Raw genomic sequence first — 14,966 nt, 5'->3', positions numbered from 1 at the left:
CTTCTAAAAGAAAGAAAAAAGGAAAAGTGCTCATCCGGTTGTATTGGAATTGCCTTGCTTTACATCCAGGGGCCGATTTCTCTCAGCTGCTCACCCACCCACCCTTTTCGCTCCTGCCTGGCTTCTCAAACTGGGGACGTTGGGCGCGGACGCGGCGGGCATGATGTGCGGAAGGGAATCAGCTGGTGAGAAAACCGGTCTGTTAGCCTCATTCGTTTTATTCCCCGGCCAGGATAAAAACCGGAATACCCTCTTGGTCCCGACGCCATTCCCTCCCCCAGGCGGCCTCGAACCCTTGAGGACGCCAGGCCAAGCTGGGCCCCGAGGTCAACGCTGGGCCGCGGCCGTCTGTCTGCCCCGAGGCCTAGGCCAGAGTAGGGCACGCATAGGGCTCGGTCTGGGCATCCGAGAGGACCAGAAGACTGCGGGCCCTGAATTCCCAGCGGAACTCAAAGTTGGGGGTTTGGACGCCCAAAGCTCCAGTTCCCTCCCTCCTCCTGGAGCCGGACAGCAGCATCCATCACCCGCCCGCGCGCTTCCTGATCCGGGTCCGCGCGCGCGGCGCGCACATTGGCGGGGGCGGGTCACGTGGCGGTACTGGGCGGGGCGCGCGCGGGGCCGAGACCGGGGACGCGCGCGCGCGCGCGCGCGCGGGCGAGCCGCGAGGGAGGAGCGGCGCGAATTTTGGTGGCGTCGGCGGCGGAGGGAGGGGGGAGGGGGAGGGGTGGGATCTTGACAGCGGGGGAGGGGAAGGGAGCGGGGGGAAGGGGGGATGGGAAGCGAGGCAGGAGGGGGAGGGGCCTCGGCGAGCCCAGAAAAACGACAACGCGAGAAAAATTAGTATTTTTGCACTTCACAAATTAATGACCATGAGCTCGTTTTTGATAAACTCCAACTACATCGAGCCCAAGTTCCCTCCCTTCGAGGAGTACGCGCAGCACAGCGGCCCGGGCGGCAGAGACGGCGGCCCTGGCGGGGGCCCGGGCTACCAGCAGCCCCCAGTGCCCGCGGCCCAGCACCTGCCGCAGCAGCAGCCCCAGCTCCCCCACGCGGGCGGCAGCCGAGAGTCCGCAGCCTCCTACTACGCGCCGCGGGCCGCCCGCGAGGCCTCCTATCCCGCAGCCGCGCTCTACCCCGCGCACGGTGCCGCCGACACCGCCTACCCCTATGACTACCGCGGCAGCGCCAGCCCCGGGCGGCCGCCTCAGCCCGAGCAGCCCCCGGCGCACGCCAAGGGTCCCGCGCACGGCTTGCACGCGAGCCATGTCATGCCGCCCGGGCGGCAGCCCCCGCCGCCGTCTCCCCCGCAGCATCGTGCGGCTGCCTCCGCGCCCCCGCGGCGCTGCGAGGCGGCTCCCGCCACCCCGGGCGTCCCGGCAGGGGGCAGCGCCCCCGCGTGCCCGCTGCTCCTGGGCGACAAGAGCCCGCTGGGCCTGAAGGGCAAGGAGCCCGTGGTGTACCCCTGGATGAAGAAGATCCATGTCAGCGCCGGTACGTGGCGCCGCTGGGGAGGCGCGGGAGGGTGGGCTGGGACCGAGCCCGGGTTCCAGGGTCGGGGCGGGGGTCGTGGGGAGAGGCCGAGGGGTTGGGGGCCTCGGGAGGGGAGCCCCCAGCTGGCTCTAGCTACAGTGGGATGTGGGTGTGTGCGCGCCAGCCAGCCGCCTGATCCCAACGTGAGAATCCTTTTGTACCCGGGGTCCCTTTATCGGGAGATTTACGAGACGCCAAACTGTTAGGGCAGTAATTATAGCCCCCATAAATTTAATTGCCCTGGCAGAGGCTTCAGGCCATGTGTCTTTGAAGCTTTTCTTCAGCCCCAATGCCCAGCACTATTCTTTATGGCTCTCGGGTGTTTCCCTTGTCAATAGCCTGTGAAACATTTTCTTTGCCGTTTTATGTATCTTGCGTGAACTTGGTGTCAGGTTATTATATAATGATGATGTCCAATTGCTCTTCCCCCACCCCACCTTCTCTTTCCTCCTCTTTTCCCTCTCTTCCACTCCCTCCTCCTTGGCTTTCTCCTTCGGGGTTATGGGCTTTCAGTCAACCCCAGTTATAACGGAGGGGAGCCCAAGCGCTCCCGAACCGCCTACACCCGGCAGCAGGTCTTGGAGCTGGAGAAGGAGTTCCACTTTAACCGCTACCTGACCCGGCGTCGCCGCATCGAAATTGCCCACACGCTCTGCTTGTCCGAGCGCCAGGTCAAGATCTGGTTTCAGAACCGAAGGATGAAGTGGAAGAAAGATCACAAACTGCCCAACACTAAGATGCGATCCTCCAACTCGGCCTCGGCCTCGGCCTCAGCCTCAGCAGGCCCACCGGGGAAACCACAAACTCAGAGCCCACACCCGCACCCCCATCCTCACCCCCACCAGGGCGCCTCCACACCCATTCCCTCCTCCATATAATCTTCCAGAGCTCTAGACCAGTTCTTGCCCTCACATGCTTTTCTTTCCTCTTCTGCCCCTTTCCCATCCACCCCTCCCCATCTGGACTACAACAGACCCCAAAACAAAACTCAGCTTGGTGAAAAGGATAATAAAAGGTGAAAAGGATAATAAAAAGAAGACATTTTCTGGGTAAGAGTGTGAGCTGGTTGCCGCCCAAGAGAGGACAATGGCCAAGATGCTGACTAGTGGGACAACCTGCTGGCCTGAACAAGGCTGCCAGGTTTGGGTACCTGAGAAGAACCACTTGGCATCAAATACTTTTGAGATGGCTAAAGTCAGTCGCACAACCCATGCTGACTGGGGACGTGTACATGTATATTTGTTGCAAGCAGAAGAAATCAGACCCTTTTCCTATCTTTCTTATTTCCCCTTCCCTCATTAAGGCAGCTCATACAAGCTTGTACCGAACTGAATAAATGAGTAGACATTGTGGACCTCACAAGATTATTTATTTCTCAAAATGTACAGACCTTGATGGTAGATGTGACACGTTAGTTTCCTTTCCTTTCATTTATTTAAAATATTGTTGTGGAGATATTGTTGTCTTATTCTGAGGCACTATCTTGGGGGAGGGAGAGTGCATTTAGACCCATGTGCAACTCTACAAATTGTGGTGTGGCTCTATAGAAAGACATGTGCTAAGAATAAACTCCATTTAAAAAACAAAGTTCTGAGACATATTTGTGTGTTTCCTACTTTTAATTAAAAAAAATTATCTCAATTGAAATGGTTGACCTTGCATGTAAAATTCCTGTAGATGGCTTGAGTTGCATTCACTTGGACTAACTGCTCACATAATTTGTTCAACTTGAGCTGAACTCTTGTCAAGTTTGACCCACTGTGGGAAAAGTTCCAAAGAGCAGGAAGGCTCTTGAGCTCTGAGAGGGCTCCTCTTCCCAAACTTGGCCAGGCTTTCAGGCTTCAAGTCTCTGTAAGGCATAGAAACGTGTCCTTCTCTGCAATGAAAGGTGAAACTGCGCAGTGCTGTGGGCCCAGGACTTTCTGCAGCTGTTCTACATGCTGAACTCTGAGCACACTTGGAAAGAAGTGGTCTCTTTGGTATTTATTGCACCTTCACGCTTAATCTTTCTGTTTTCCTGGAGATAAAAACTAGTTTGTGCGAAGAGTTGAGATTGCTTTTTGTTTCTCGGCTGTTTATAAGGTTCTCTTCTTCACTAACTACAGCTTGGGATTTTTGTTTGTTTGTTTCTTTTTCTTTTCTTTTTTCTTTCTTGAAGCAAGAGCTTTCAAAATAAACTGAATTTTCCCAGTACACCCTCCAGAGTTTCTTCTGAGGAAAGAAAAAGCATAATGACACCTTAAGCAAGGTAGACCTGGGAGTATTAAGTGCTGGAAGAAAGCCAATCTCTGAACTAGGGTCGCCTTCCTCAAATGCTCCTGGATCTTTCTGCGCAACCTAGAGATCTAGACTCAGAAGGTTGAACTCAAACCCCATTCTCAATCTTCATAGCCCTAGTATCTGTTTACTGATTTACAAATTAGTAAAAGAGGATTTAGACTTGGTTGTCACTGAAGGGAGTACTCTGCAACAAGATTCAGAAAACCAACAGCCACTAGCCCCCAAATATTAGAACTGTAACCTGGCTTTGAATGAGTGCAGTTTTTAGTTCATGTAACAATTTTAGCAGAGATGGGAGGGGGGAACTCACCTACCTCTGCAGTATCAGAGGATTTTTAAACACGTTTTCCCATCAGAGGCTAACCATCCTTAGCCAGTAGTCAGTGCTGTTACCCCTTTCGCCTCGGCTGCTCTGTGTGTGATAACAGGCAAGGGTGATTGTTCTCTACCTGGGAGCAAACCAGATCTGAGAGGAAAGTGGACACCAGTCTCTGAGGGGCCACCTCCTCTCCCCAGGAAAATTCAGGGGCAAACAAATACACTTCTTCCCAGGTCAGGCCAAACCTGGCATAAAGTGCATTTTATAAGGTGCCAACGGGTGCCAGGGGTTTCTGGAGGCCCTGCAACTGCTGCTAAAACTTATTAACCCTCCCCCTACTACACTCACTTGTAAAACGCAATTAAATCACGCTGAAAATAGCAATTTCCCCAGGAATCATTAATCACCTCATACAATAAATACTTCTTTGTAATTCAACAGCAATTCTGAAAGGCATTCTCTGGGAAAAGTCTGTGGAGAAGCGAGGGATCTTCTTGAAAATAATGTGGTCTCGGGCAAAGACTCAGCATCTTGGCTGTCTGCTCAAAAAATGCCTAGACTCTTGGTGGAAATTGAGTGTCGAGCTGCAAAACCTCGAATGGCAGATTATCATCATTTAAGGTAAATTCTTATATTTCTCCTTGGTGAGGAAGGAGGGGTACGGGGGCATTCATTAGCTTCATACTGGGGGCACTTGTATAGGGGTGGAAGGGGTAACTTTCTTTCACTTACTCTAAATCTATCCAGGAAAAAAAGAGAGAGGATCGAGATTGTCTTTCTAATATCCCAGAACAAAATGGTAGTTTTTGCCCAAGCTGTCTTGATTATTAAGGTGTTGGTAAGTTTTACAAAGCCAAAGTTACCCACAATGATCCAAATGATTATGTCATTCCTTCAAGTGTTTTGCCTGCTTCAGATTTGGTCTTTAAGGGAGTTTGTTATAACAGCTTAGAAAATCCCACTTTGTGCTTCAAAATCGTTCATTGTCTGCCCCTTGCTAGGGCAACCATAAGAGTTCACCCAGAGGACAAATTTTCTATCTCATTAATTTTTTTTTTAAAGCGGACCCTACTGGCCCCTCAAACCCTTGGCGTTTAAAGACAGTATTTTGCGTAAGCTCTGTAAGCCTCCTACAAAAATGACCCTTATACATGCTCCCCTCTTCTTTCTCTCTTTTCCCCTCCTTCCCTCTAACACACACTCATCTGCTTTAGTCACAGAGCCACACTGTGCATGACTCCGGAGATAAAAGTTTTGTCAACATCTGAAATCAACCTAATCGGATAGGAGACACTTTAATGGTCACAGTTTGAATTAAGTACTTAACACTCTCCCCCGTGAAGAGAGATGGCACTTTTCAGGCTCTCTTTCCTAGTTTTGCTGAAATCTACGATATACCCGGTGTTTTATTACAGCAGGAATTCAACTGTGACAGGCATAGTAGAGTACTTAATACCCAGGATGGACCTCCTGGGAAGATTACCTAGATATATGGAGAGTGGGCCCTCCACACAGCATCTTTGACTTTATATTCACCTGTCCCAGGGTGCCCACATTCCCCCCACTTCTCAGCCTCCTCCCCATGGGATGAGTATCACCATCTCTCCTCTGTCCCCCTGCTTCCCTGAGCTTCCAATCTGTGCTGCTTTTCTCACCACTGCCTTTTCTACAGCCCTTTCAACATAGAAACATATCCACGGCTCTTTGGAATGGAAAGAAAGAAAAACCCCGAAGAATCACTGTAGCAAACAGAAACCTGGGACTTCCTGTGTGAATGCGTTGGTTCTGTGCAGGCAATAGGCTGTTCTTTATACTCTCTTGGTCTCTGCATCCCTAGCTGCGGGCTGGTATTGAAGAACACAGGCTCACCTTTCCCAGCAGCTGCTCCTGTTGCCCCTTGTCTATATTATACACTGGCCCAAGAATAACTGCTTCCTCTCTCAAAGAGTAGGGGCTGGGAATGAGGAGGAAGAGAGTGTGTTCTAACTCCTTGATAGCATCAGGGAGGCTGCTGGCGCTGTTGTGAAACATTCTAGTCTGAAACTTCAGTCCTGGAACTCTGGCATCTCTTCTTCTCAAGGCCCCAAACTCATGGGGGCCCCTCTCCCCCACCCCTGCTTTCAGGCCAGTCCCACCCTCTCTGGGATTGATTCCTGGGGCTAAAAGAGATCCCCTGATTGAAAGGATGTCCAGGGCAAAAGAGATCTGGAGGCAGTTTTGGTTCAGTCTTCTCAGTTTACCAATGAGGAAACTGAGGCAGCTGAACGCTTCCCCATCACGTTCTTTATGTTAATGAGTGTGTAGTTTGAACAGAGTCTTTGGTCTCACCTTGGGTAGGGGTAAGTGTACAGACATCTTTTCTCTGCAGCAGCCTGGAATGGACATATGCATCTGAGCTTACACTTGAAACAGAGGGCCACAGGTGTCCAGAGGCCAGGGAAGAAGGGTGGTTTCTTGCCTGATGAGCCACCAAAGCAGCTGGGGAAATCATGTAACCAAACTGCTTTAGCCAGTGCGCTGAGACAGGTGGGCTGACCTCTGGGCTCAGGAGGGGACCGACATCAGGGCACCTGACTGTCCACAATTCTCCTAGTCCTGGAATGACTAATTCTACTATGGCTGGCCCTGGGATTTACATGGCGGTGGCTTGCCTGGGAGCGGGCATCTGCGTTTCGGAGGCCTGGGAGCTAAAAAAGTTAAACAAGGATCCTGGTTGCAGCAGATAAAGGTGTAGCGCCTGTTCGAGGGAGATATTGAAATTGTAATCTTTGTGGTCACGTGACTCATTAAATAATTAATGTGGATCGTCAGGAATGGATCGGAGTCGTCAGGGCTTCACTAGGAATGAATCTCTCAGAAGTGAGTCCCCCAACTTCCTATTTGATTTTTAAAAGCACACATACTCAGATTTGTATCCAAAGGCTTTTTAACTCCTTCAGGAGTGGTGGAAAGAGGCCATCAGCGGCCAGGACCGGAGCTGGCGGGCCCACGCTGGGTCTTGGGGCTTTTCCTGCAGGGGTTCTGCGAGTCTGTGGAGCGCGCCGCGCCCGGGCAAACGTGAGTTCGGGCTCGGGATTTCTGCGGTCACATCTTGGCTTTGGTGATGAAGTGGGACGGATGAGCAGACAGTTGGTAATGTTCTGATTCGCACTGGGGAAGGCTGCAGAGATACCACAGAACGGACGCGCGGCTTTGTCCAATTTTCCCGGTGTTCATAAATCACCCGCGCCGGGCGAGCGCCAAAAACGCGGAGAGAGAGGCCGCGGTGGTGGCGGCCATTGCAGAGGGAGAGACCTGGGCAGCATCTCTTTGTGACTCATTAGTCTGAACGATTTATGGTGGAACAGCAGCCATGAATATTTGACTTGGGGATAAGGAAATAGCAACAACAATGATCACCATAATAATGACAATACTCCTAAGCGTGAGGGGGTGGGGATGTGTGTTGTGGTGGATGGTGGTGCAGCAGATCCTTCTGGGGCTAAGCTGAGTGGTAATGTGCAGGGTAGCTAAGCCCCACCTTGCTCAGGGTCAGGCCAGGATCCTCAAGGCCAGGGGGCGCTCCCTTTGGGGACATAGCGGGCAAGTTTGAACAAGAGAAAGGGCCCAGCATGGATTCTGAGTCCCAAGTGCTTGACGGACAATGGGGCCTGCAGGTCGAGGTGGTGGCAGAGGGCAGCTACCTGCTGGTGTGCGGCCACTTGTTCAGTGTGCTAGAGGGCCCTGAAGCCTGAGGGTCAGGGTACTTACCGGCTATTTGGTAGCCTCTCTTGGCACTATCAGCAGGATTGCATGGACGCGGGACAGCCACTGGGGCTAATTTAGGCAGGCTGGAGTGTGGGGAGGCCACCCAGGCCTGGGTGAAGGGATAGTGGGGCAGGGACAGAGCTGTGGAAGCAACCAGCCCTCAGAGTCCCAGCCCAGCAAAGAACTTCTCCAAGCCTGAACCCAACGCACAGGAGGATTCTTTGTCCCTCCTCAGAGTCTTCCCCCATCCCCTGAAAGTTGGCTGACCATTTGGTAGTTAGAGAGCAAGAGAGGGTTGCAGATATCTTAAGGAATGAGGCAGCAGCGGAATTAGGGCCTGGAGCGGCTCGTGGCTGCTGTGCATAGGGAGCCTGGGTAGGGAGCCTGGGTAGGGCCCCCAGATCGGTTATTGTCTGATGCCCGCATCCTTCCCCATTTCCCCCACTTCCAGAAACCATAACTGGCCTACTCTGAGGGACTGGGCACTGTGGTGGTCCCGCCAGCCCACTGGGACCGAGAAAGGATGCCCCAGGGCTTTAATGAACCAGAAGACAAAACCTCACAAGACTGCCCCAGCCCATGGGCTGAGCTGGAATCTGATTTCGCGCCAAACAGAAATGAACACTATTAGTGAGGTTTCAGGAGAGTCCGTGATTGAATGCTCCCAGACAAGGCTTCCCTTTGTTAGCAAAAGAAAATAAAGCGTGCATTCACATCCCCAAGTTGAGGTGCGAGAGGAGCTCTCGCAGCAGAGCGGACACCAACAGAAAGCCTCTTCCACCTTCTTGTCTTCCTCCGTCTGGTCCATTTTCTTCCCGCTTCCCCTCCCCCCCGCATAAAAAGAAAAAAAAAAGAGTGTGGGTGCGGAGATGGAGTATGTATTTATTTTACAAAAATAAATCATGATCTTCAGGCTATTTGTAGACCGGAACCTTTCAAGCAATGAGTGAGCCGCATGGACGAGTGCCCTGGCGACTCCTCCGTGTCCGCGTCACCCCGGGGGCCACCCGGGTGCCCGCGCTGCCTTCGTCTCGGCCTCCGGCCTTCCAACTCCCTTCCTCCGCAGCCGCTGTTCACCCTCTGCTGTTTGTTTGTCCGCAGAGCGCCCAGACACCGGAAACGGCGGTTCCCTGAGCGCCCGGAGCTGGAGACACTCTCGAGTTCAGTCTTCGACATCTTTCGAGGTAAGCGCTGCGTCAAAACTCTTCACTGCCCCGGGTTTCGCACCGGGCCTTTGGGCAGGAGTTTACTTTCCGTGGCAGCTGCAACCCCATGCCCTTTGAAAGAGGTGCTGGTCAATATTTAACTTCAGAGGAGTTTTGGGGCTGGTTCCCCTCAGCTGCACGCCCAGCCAATGCGGGGCTTCAGCGGACAAAGCTCTGCCCCAAAGCTGGCCTCGTACGGAGGGGCGGTTGCATAGACCAAAGATGTGTGTCTGTGTGGGGGGCAGGGGGCTCAGAAGGGTGTGTTTGTCCCCTCCGGCATGCCCCAGACAGACCAAACCGCTACACGGAACAGCAGGGCAAAAGCAAGTAGAGGCCACTGGCGCGGCGGCCGCTGCGTGGGCTGCTCTCCTTGTGGACTGTTTGCGGCGCCTGCGGAGACTGTGAGCTCGGCAGTTGTGGCCAGTCCCAGCTCTGCGTGGAGGAAACTTGTGTCGCCGCCTTGCAGTTTCTCCTATCGTTTTGCCTTTTCTCGGCACGAAGGAAGTTGCTGTATTTCAAATGTGTAGACCATCGCAGGCAGCTGGGCTTCTGGGTTTCTTTAGCCGGGCTGATCCGCTGATCCTCCTATACGAAAAGCACGAGTTTTGTATGTCTCGGCGTTTTCTTTTCCTATTTGGAACAAGGGAAAACTCTTTAAAATTCTTTTCAAGTTCTGGCTTAATTTGTTCTCTTAGTTTGGGGTGCAGGGAGGTAATTACTGTGGTTTATTACCTTGTAAAAGATCCATAAATTTGCTGCCTGTTTGGGGGAGGGGCTGCTGGAATAGCTTTCAAAAGCTTGGGTTGAAAGCATGGATTTGCTTTGTGCTTTCAGGAATTACTTATTTTAAAAAGTTTTCTGAGATTTTTATCTTCTATTCCCTAGGCCTCAGCCTTCCCCGAAATCTGCTCCTACAATAGATATCAGGTTGTTAATTAATCAAAACATGCTATTCAGTGTTGCTCTAAGACTGATATGGTATTCCAGATACAATTATTACTTTATCAGATAGGAAGTAAACAGTAATTGTAAAGCTGGTTACGTTCTCAGCTACTGTATGTCTGTTTATACCAAGTATAGATGGAGCATTTCAGGAATTTGCAACTCAGTGTGTACTTATGATTTGCATCTCTGCACACAACAGAACCACTGCATGTGTAAATAGTTGCAGAGGTCTGCGGCCATGTGTATAAAATGATATACACATCCATATGTGTCCAGAGAACTTGGAGCTCATTTGTACTGTAGTTGCACCCACAGGAAATATCTCATGTTAAATAATGATCTATAATCTACTCTCTCTCACTCTCTCTCTCTCTCACACACACACACTACACACACACACACACACACACACACACACACACACACACACACACACACACACACACACCGTGAGCAAAGAAGGCCCTACCTGACGCTGAGTAGAAAAACCACTAGAGTTAAGTAAAGGGAGAAAAATGTTAAGTGTATTTTTGACAGAGAAATCAGATTGCAGTGTTTGAATACAGATATAGCTAATCTGCCAACAGCCTTGCAAATATTGACTCAAGCTCTGTATCCTTGGTCACCTGCTCCTTCCAAGACAACTTCACGGCTATTTTGGCTCTGGTGCACGGATCCAGGGTATGTGTCCCCAGCCCTGGCCAGGTTGGGTGGGGGAGTCAGGAGACGGCGGATTGGCAGCTGGGTTTCCCAACCTGGGCTTAGATACTTGAGCATCTCTATTCTTGTTCTCTGGAACTGAACCATAAAAGACCCACAGCCTTGCTCCAGGAAAGTGGGTTTCAGAGTGGTGAAGGAGGACTCTCAGCTGCTGGTTCCCCGGGGGCTTGCCCAGACCAAGGTCTCATAGCGAAGCTGTTTTCACCTCAGAAGTTAAATTTCCTTTGACTTGCTCAGATTTTTCCCTTCACATCCCACCCAATCACCCCATCCCACCCCAAGTCGTTAATGTTAATTGTTAAACAGCAGTTGGAGCATTAACTGGGCTGTTAATAGCGGTATAGAGGCTCCTGGCTGGAGCTGAGATGCTGCTGGGCCTTGCTGGCGTTAAGGCATTTCTCTGAAGCAGTACCAAAGACTTCTCCCATTGATTTATGGCCTCGGGAGTTTTGGTTTGCTCCAGATTGCTCTGAGAGTTCTGAAGGGGGCCCCTTCTCATCTTTGAGTCGAAGCCTGTGCAGAAACTTTGGTTGGGAGCAGGCAAGGGGTTTGCCAGGCTATCTGGAGAGCTCAGGGTGAAATTGTGTGGGTGGAGGGGTAAGGGGAGCAGAGGACAGTGTATTAGTTGTCTGAGTCCTCGGGGAACTGGAGAGTGCTTTTTGAAACCAGCCTTTGGTCCTGTCCTCTACCCCCAAAACGTGAGAGAAGCAGGTTTTCACTTTGGGTTCTCACTTTCTAGCTTGTGGCTTCGTTCAGAGCTGGGAAAGTTCACAAGGAGGTTCTCTCCCAGCTATCCCACAGACAGAACCTTATTGGAACACTACCTCTAGCTTAGGCCAGGGCTTACTTCCAAGGGATTCGGTCTCCTCCTCTTTTATTGCCCTTGTGATTTGGACATCCCCATGACCAGGCCCCTTTGCTGAGGGCCTTACATTCTCACCAGGCCTCTTCTGCTCCTCTGTGGGGGAGGAGAGGAGGGAAGGAGTCACGCACAGCTTCCGGCAGCTGCTACAAGTGAGTCCTCACACTTAGAGAGGCCTAGCCAGCTGAAGACCTACTCTCGAGGAACAAAAGAATACGGCATGAGGATCTTACCACCACAGAGCACTCCCCTAGTTCAGAAACTAAGACTGAAAAGAGGAACTTTTTAGATGGCTCCTGAGAGGGTGAAGTGTTAAAGTCAGTGGATGGTGTCACCAAGCAGAAGGTAGGAGTTGGAGTGGGATGGGGAGGGGTAATGCCAGGTTCTTCCTGAGCTGAGTTGGTCCAGTTCAGTTTCTGATGGTGGACAGAGTTGTCTTGGGGGAGGGTGGGCAGACTTGTCAGCAGAGAGGGTCCTAGATTGTCTAGTAGGTTAATTCAAGGGATGCCAGCAAAGGTTGGTTCTTTTTTTTTCCTCTCTTGCAGAGACAATTAGATCATTTCCCCTTACATTTTTCATCATCAGAAGCTTATAATTTCATGTATCACTGAGCTATGCACTAAGGCAATGTGTAAGTACAGATTTGGCCAGGGCGCTTGGTCCCTTCAGATTTAGCAAACCCTGACCCACCACTCTAGAGCCAAGCATCTCTCTTCTAGGGGGTTCCCGTCGAAAAAAACCAACTGGACTTGGAGGAGGTGCTTCAGCCTTTTGTCAGGTAATTATGGGCCTTTTGGGTTTCTCCAGTGGCTGTGGTGTATGGTGTGGGTGTTAGCAAACTCCATACAATGGCAGGCCATTAGGGAGTCCACTGACTAGGCCAGTCCTTATTGGGTTTCCTTCTGGAAACAGGGCTAGCGCCTTGCCTTTTGACATACTGGCCAATGGGCCAGGGGAGACTAGAGTGCTTGGGTGTTCTGGGTTCAGTTTATGTGTGAGTGGAAGACTGTAAGGAAAGTTCCGTGGACTGTAAGAATGGAGATAGAATTGCTGTTCCCTTGTGTCTGGATCATGTGTAAAGAAATATAAGTGGAGATAAGTGGCCTTGTGTGGCACGTGTTGGGGTGGGAGGAGATGCCCCCAGCGTCCTACTGCCCTAGACAGTGCTTCCCTTCCCCATTGCTGGTCAAGGTCCCCCGCTTCACCTCCCCGAAAGCTAAATGTTCTGCTTGGAAACCTAGTTCCTTCAGTGATTCCCTATTTGAAATAGAAGGATTTAAGTTGACGTATGACCACGTGAGCACATAATACAGCACATTATTGTGGCATTTGGAGCGGAGACCCGGGCGGGCTTTGCCTGTGATTACGTTTTCTAGATTCTCTACAGAGCGAGAGCTTTTCCCCCCACCCCCTCGCACCCACCTCCTCCTTCTCCTGCCCCTTCTCCGGAAAGCGCTTTCCTAGCGGGTTGCAGTTTTCAGCGCTCATGGAGCAGTTCTGGGCGAGCTAGCGATGGGACTCCAGGCCACACCAGGAGGATGGAATTTATTTTAAGGTATTTCCGTTGATTGTTCATATGTAGAGTGAGTTATGGCTGTGAGAGACAAAGGTCAGGTGAGGAGACCCTGGTTCAGGGACAGGACCCTCAGCCCTTCTCTTCCTTTGTTTCTCCCTTAGAACCGAAAGCATTTGAAAGATCCCCAGTAGCGCCTCAGACTGAATTTAATTCCTTGGAAAGAATTGGGGGGGCTGTAAAGGAAGGGGCACTCGGGGGCTACTAGGTGGGCCTGGTGGCCTCCGACGCTCCAGTGGCTTTGTCCACTGCATCGGGGCTTGAGTCCCAGAAGCTGAGCCCCAGGCAGAGGGAGGGTCCCAAAGCGCCGGCTCGGGCCAAGGTGGCCCACGCTGTGCTCGCTGGACACGACTGCCTGGAGGGGGTGGGGGCTGAGTGAAGGAGAAGGGGGATCGCGCCCCATTTAGCCGTGTTTGCCGGCCACGATGGAGGGTGAGGGCTGACCTGGACAGCCAGAGCAGCTGGGAAAGGGAAATCAATGAGCGTCCAGATGCGCTGCCATTTTATTGATGATGCTTCGGGCCACTTTGTTCAGTGCTGGGTTGCAGGAAGCGCTTTCCCACTTGCCAGACTGAAGGAGCTAGACCCTGAGGACTAGCCATTGTTTCCCTGAGCACCCTCTGCCCGAGTAGGGGTGGAGAAGGACAGCTCAAATCTCGGAGAGGCTTGGGGTGGGGGCAAGCGTGCTGAATGCCCAGAAGCTCTGTTATTCTAACATTCAGGAGACAGAGAAAGCAGGGAGCTGGAGCTGCGTTTGGGCTTCATAATGCACAAGGCTTGGGCGCCCCCTTGTACGCCCTCAGCCAGCTAGGAGGGCTGGAGGACTGGCTGGTGTGCCCTGGGCTGGAGGGAAGTCTGAAGGCAGAGTCTGCAGAAAGCAGAGGCAGACGTCTCAACGGTTTCAGAGCCCCATAAACGGTGCTGTAGCCAGAATGGGGGCAGAGAGTTAAACAGTGTGCTTCCAAATTACTGGGAAAGCCTGAGCTAACTGGGCTTTAGGGACCCAGCACTCCCGGAAAGGATGGAAACTCCCTAAAAAGGTGATGGAAACTTCGCTTTCCTTTGCTCTTGAAGCTCTTGGAGCAGAGAAAACAGATGCCTACAAGGAGTCGGGAATCGTATTTGTCTCCTGACTTAAAAAAAAAAATCTTATTTCGTTCTGCACTGGAAAAAAAATCAAATCAGGTTTCCCCTACTTGAGTGGGATTTACTTCCCCAGACGGAAGGGCTGCTTCAGCCCTCCTCCGCTACTGGCCCAGGCGCTAACCGTGTTTAACTGAGGCCATTTCAAGTGCTCTAAAACACCCCTTGGAAATAAAATGTAAGCTTTAATTGCTGTTCAATTACTTGTCAGCATTTCATATGATTTATGACCCAGTTCTGGTACATTTTTGACCCAGTTAAAGACTCATAAATAATATAGTTTCGCTAGAAAGAATGAGAGAGGGAATAGAAGAGGTTTGCTAAAGGCATCTTTTTATTGTCGCTTCAGTGCCAGCACGCGGAATAAATATCTAGGCATGGACTCTTGAGCTGACTCTGTATAAAAGTGTGCACAGAGAGAAGGCAGTAGTGACGTTTATAGAGAACCGGTTGGTTTTTCCTCCACGGAAAGAGCTAAAGCCACTCCATCATAGCTAAACAACAGCTATACTTTTTTAAAAAAGGCTAGTCCCCTTTTACCCTCAAAATGCCAACTTCAACCTCACAGGCAAGCTTATTTCCTCATTGATTTTCCTCCCCAGTCTGGGATTTCTATGCCTCTTCTTGCCAACAGTTATTCCT

The 14,966-nt window shown here is 51.4% G+C and overlaps 1 protein-coding gene across 1 annotated transcript; it reads left to right on the top strand.

Annotated features, from left to right (window-relative positions):
• The first annotated feature begins 797 nt into the window (after nt 1-797).
• HOXA4 (homeobox A4) lies at nt 798-3,117 on the top strand. Its single transcript, XM_079932314.1, has 2 exons — nt 798-1,491; nt 2,044-3,117. The coding sequence occupies exons 1-2, from the start codon at nt 864-866 to the stop codon at nt 2,406-2,408; spliced, it is 993 nt and encodes a 330-aa protein (XP_079788440.1). The 5' UTR covers nt 798-863; the 3' UTR covers nt 2,409-3,117.
• The last annotated feature ends 11,849 nt before the right edge of the window (nt 3,118-14,966 follow it).

The sequence above is a fragment of the Stenella coeruleoalba genome (genome assembly GCF_951394435.1).
Source record: "Stenella coeruleoalba genome assembly, chromosome: 9".
NCBI lineage: Eukaryota > Metazoa > Chordata > Mammalia > Artiodactyla > Delphinidae > Stenella > Stenella coeruleoalba.
The sequence above is the reverse complement of the archived record's forward strand: the minus strand, read 5'-3'. Positions and strand labels throughout refer to the sequence as shown.

Coding starts and splice junctions, on each gene's coding strand:
- HOXA4 (XM_079932314.1), top strand. CDS start 864: ATGACCATGAGCTCGTTTTTGATAAACTCCAACTACATCGAGCCCAAG. Junction 1,492..2,043: donor GAAGATCCATGTCAGCGCCG/GTACGTGGCGCC, acceptor ATGGGCTTTCAG/TCAACCCCAGTTATAACGGA.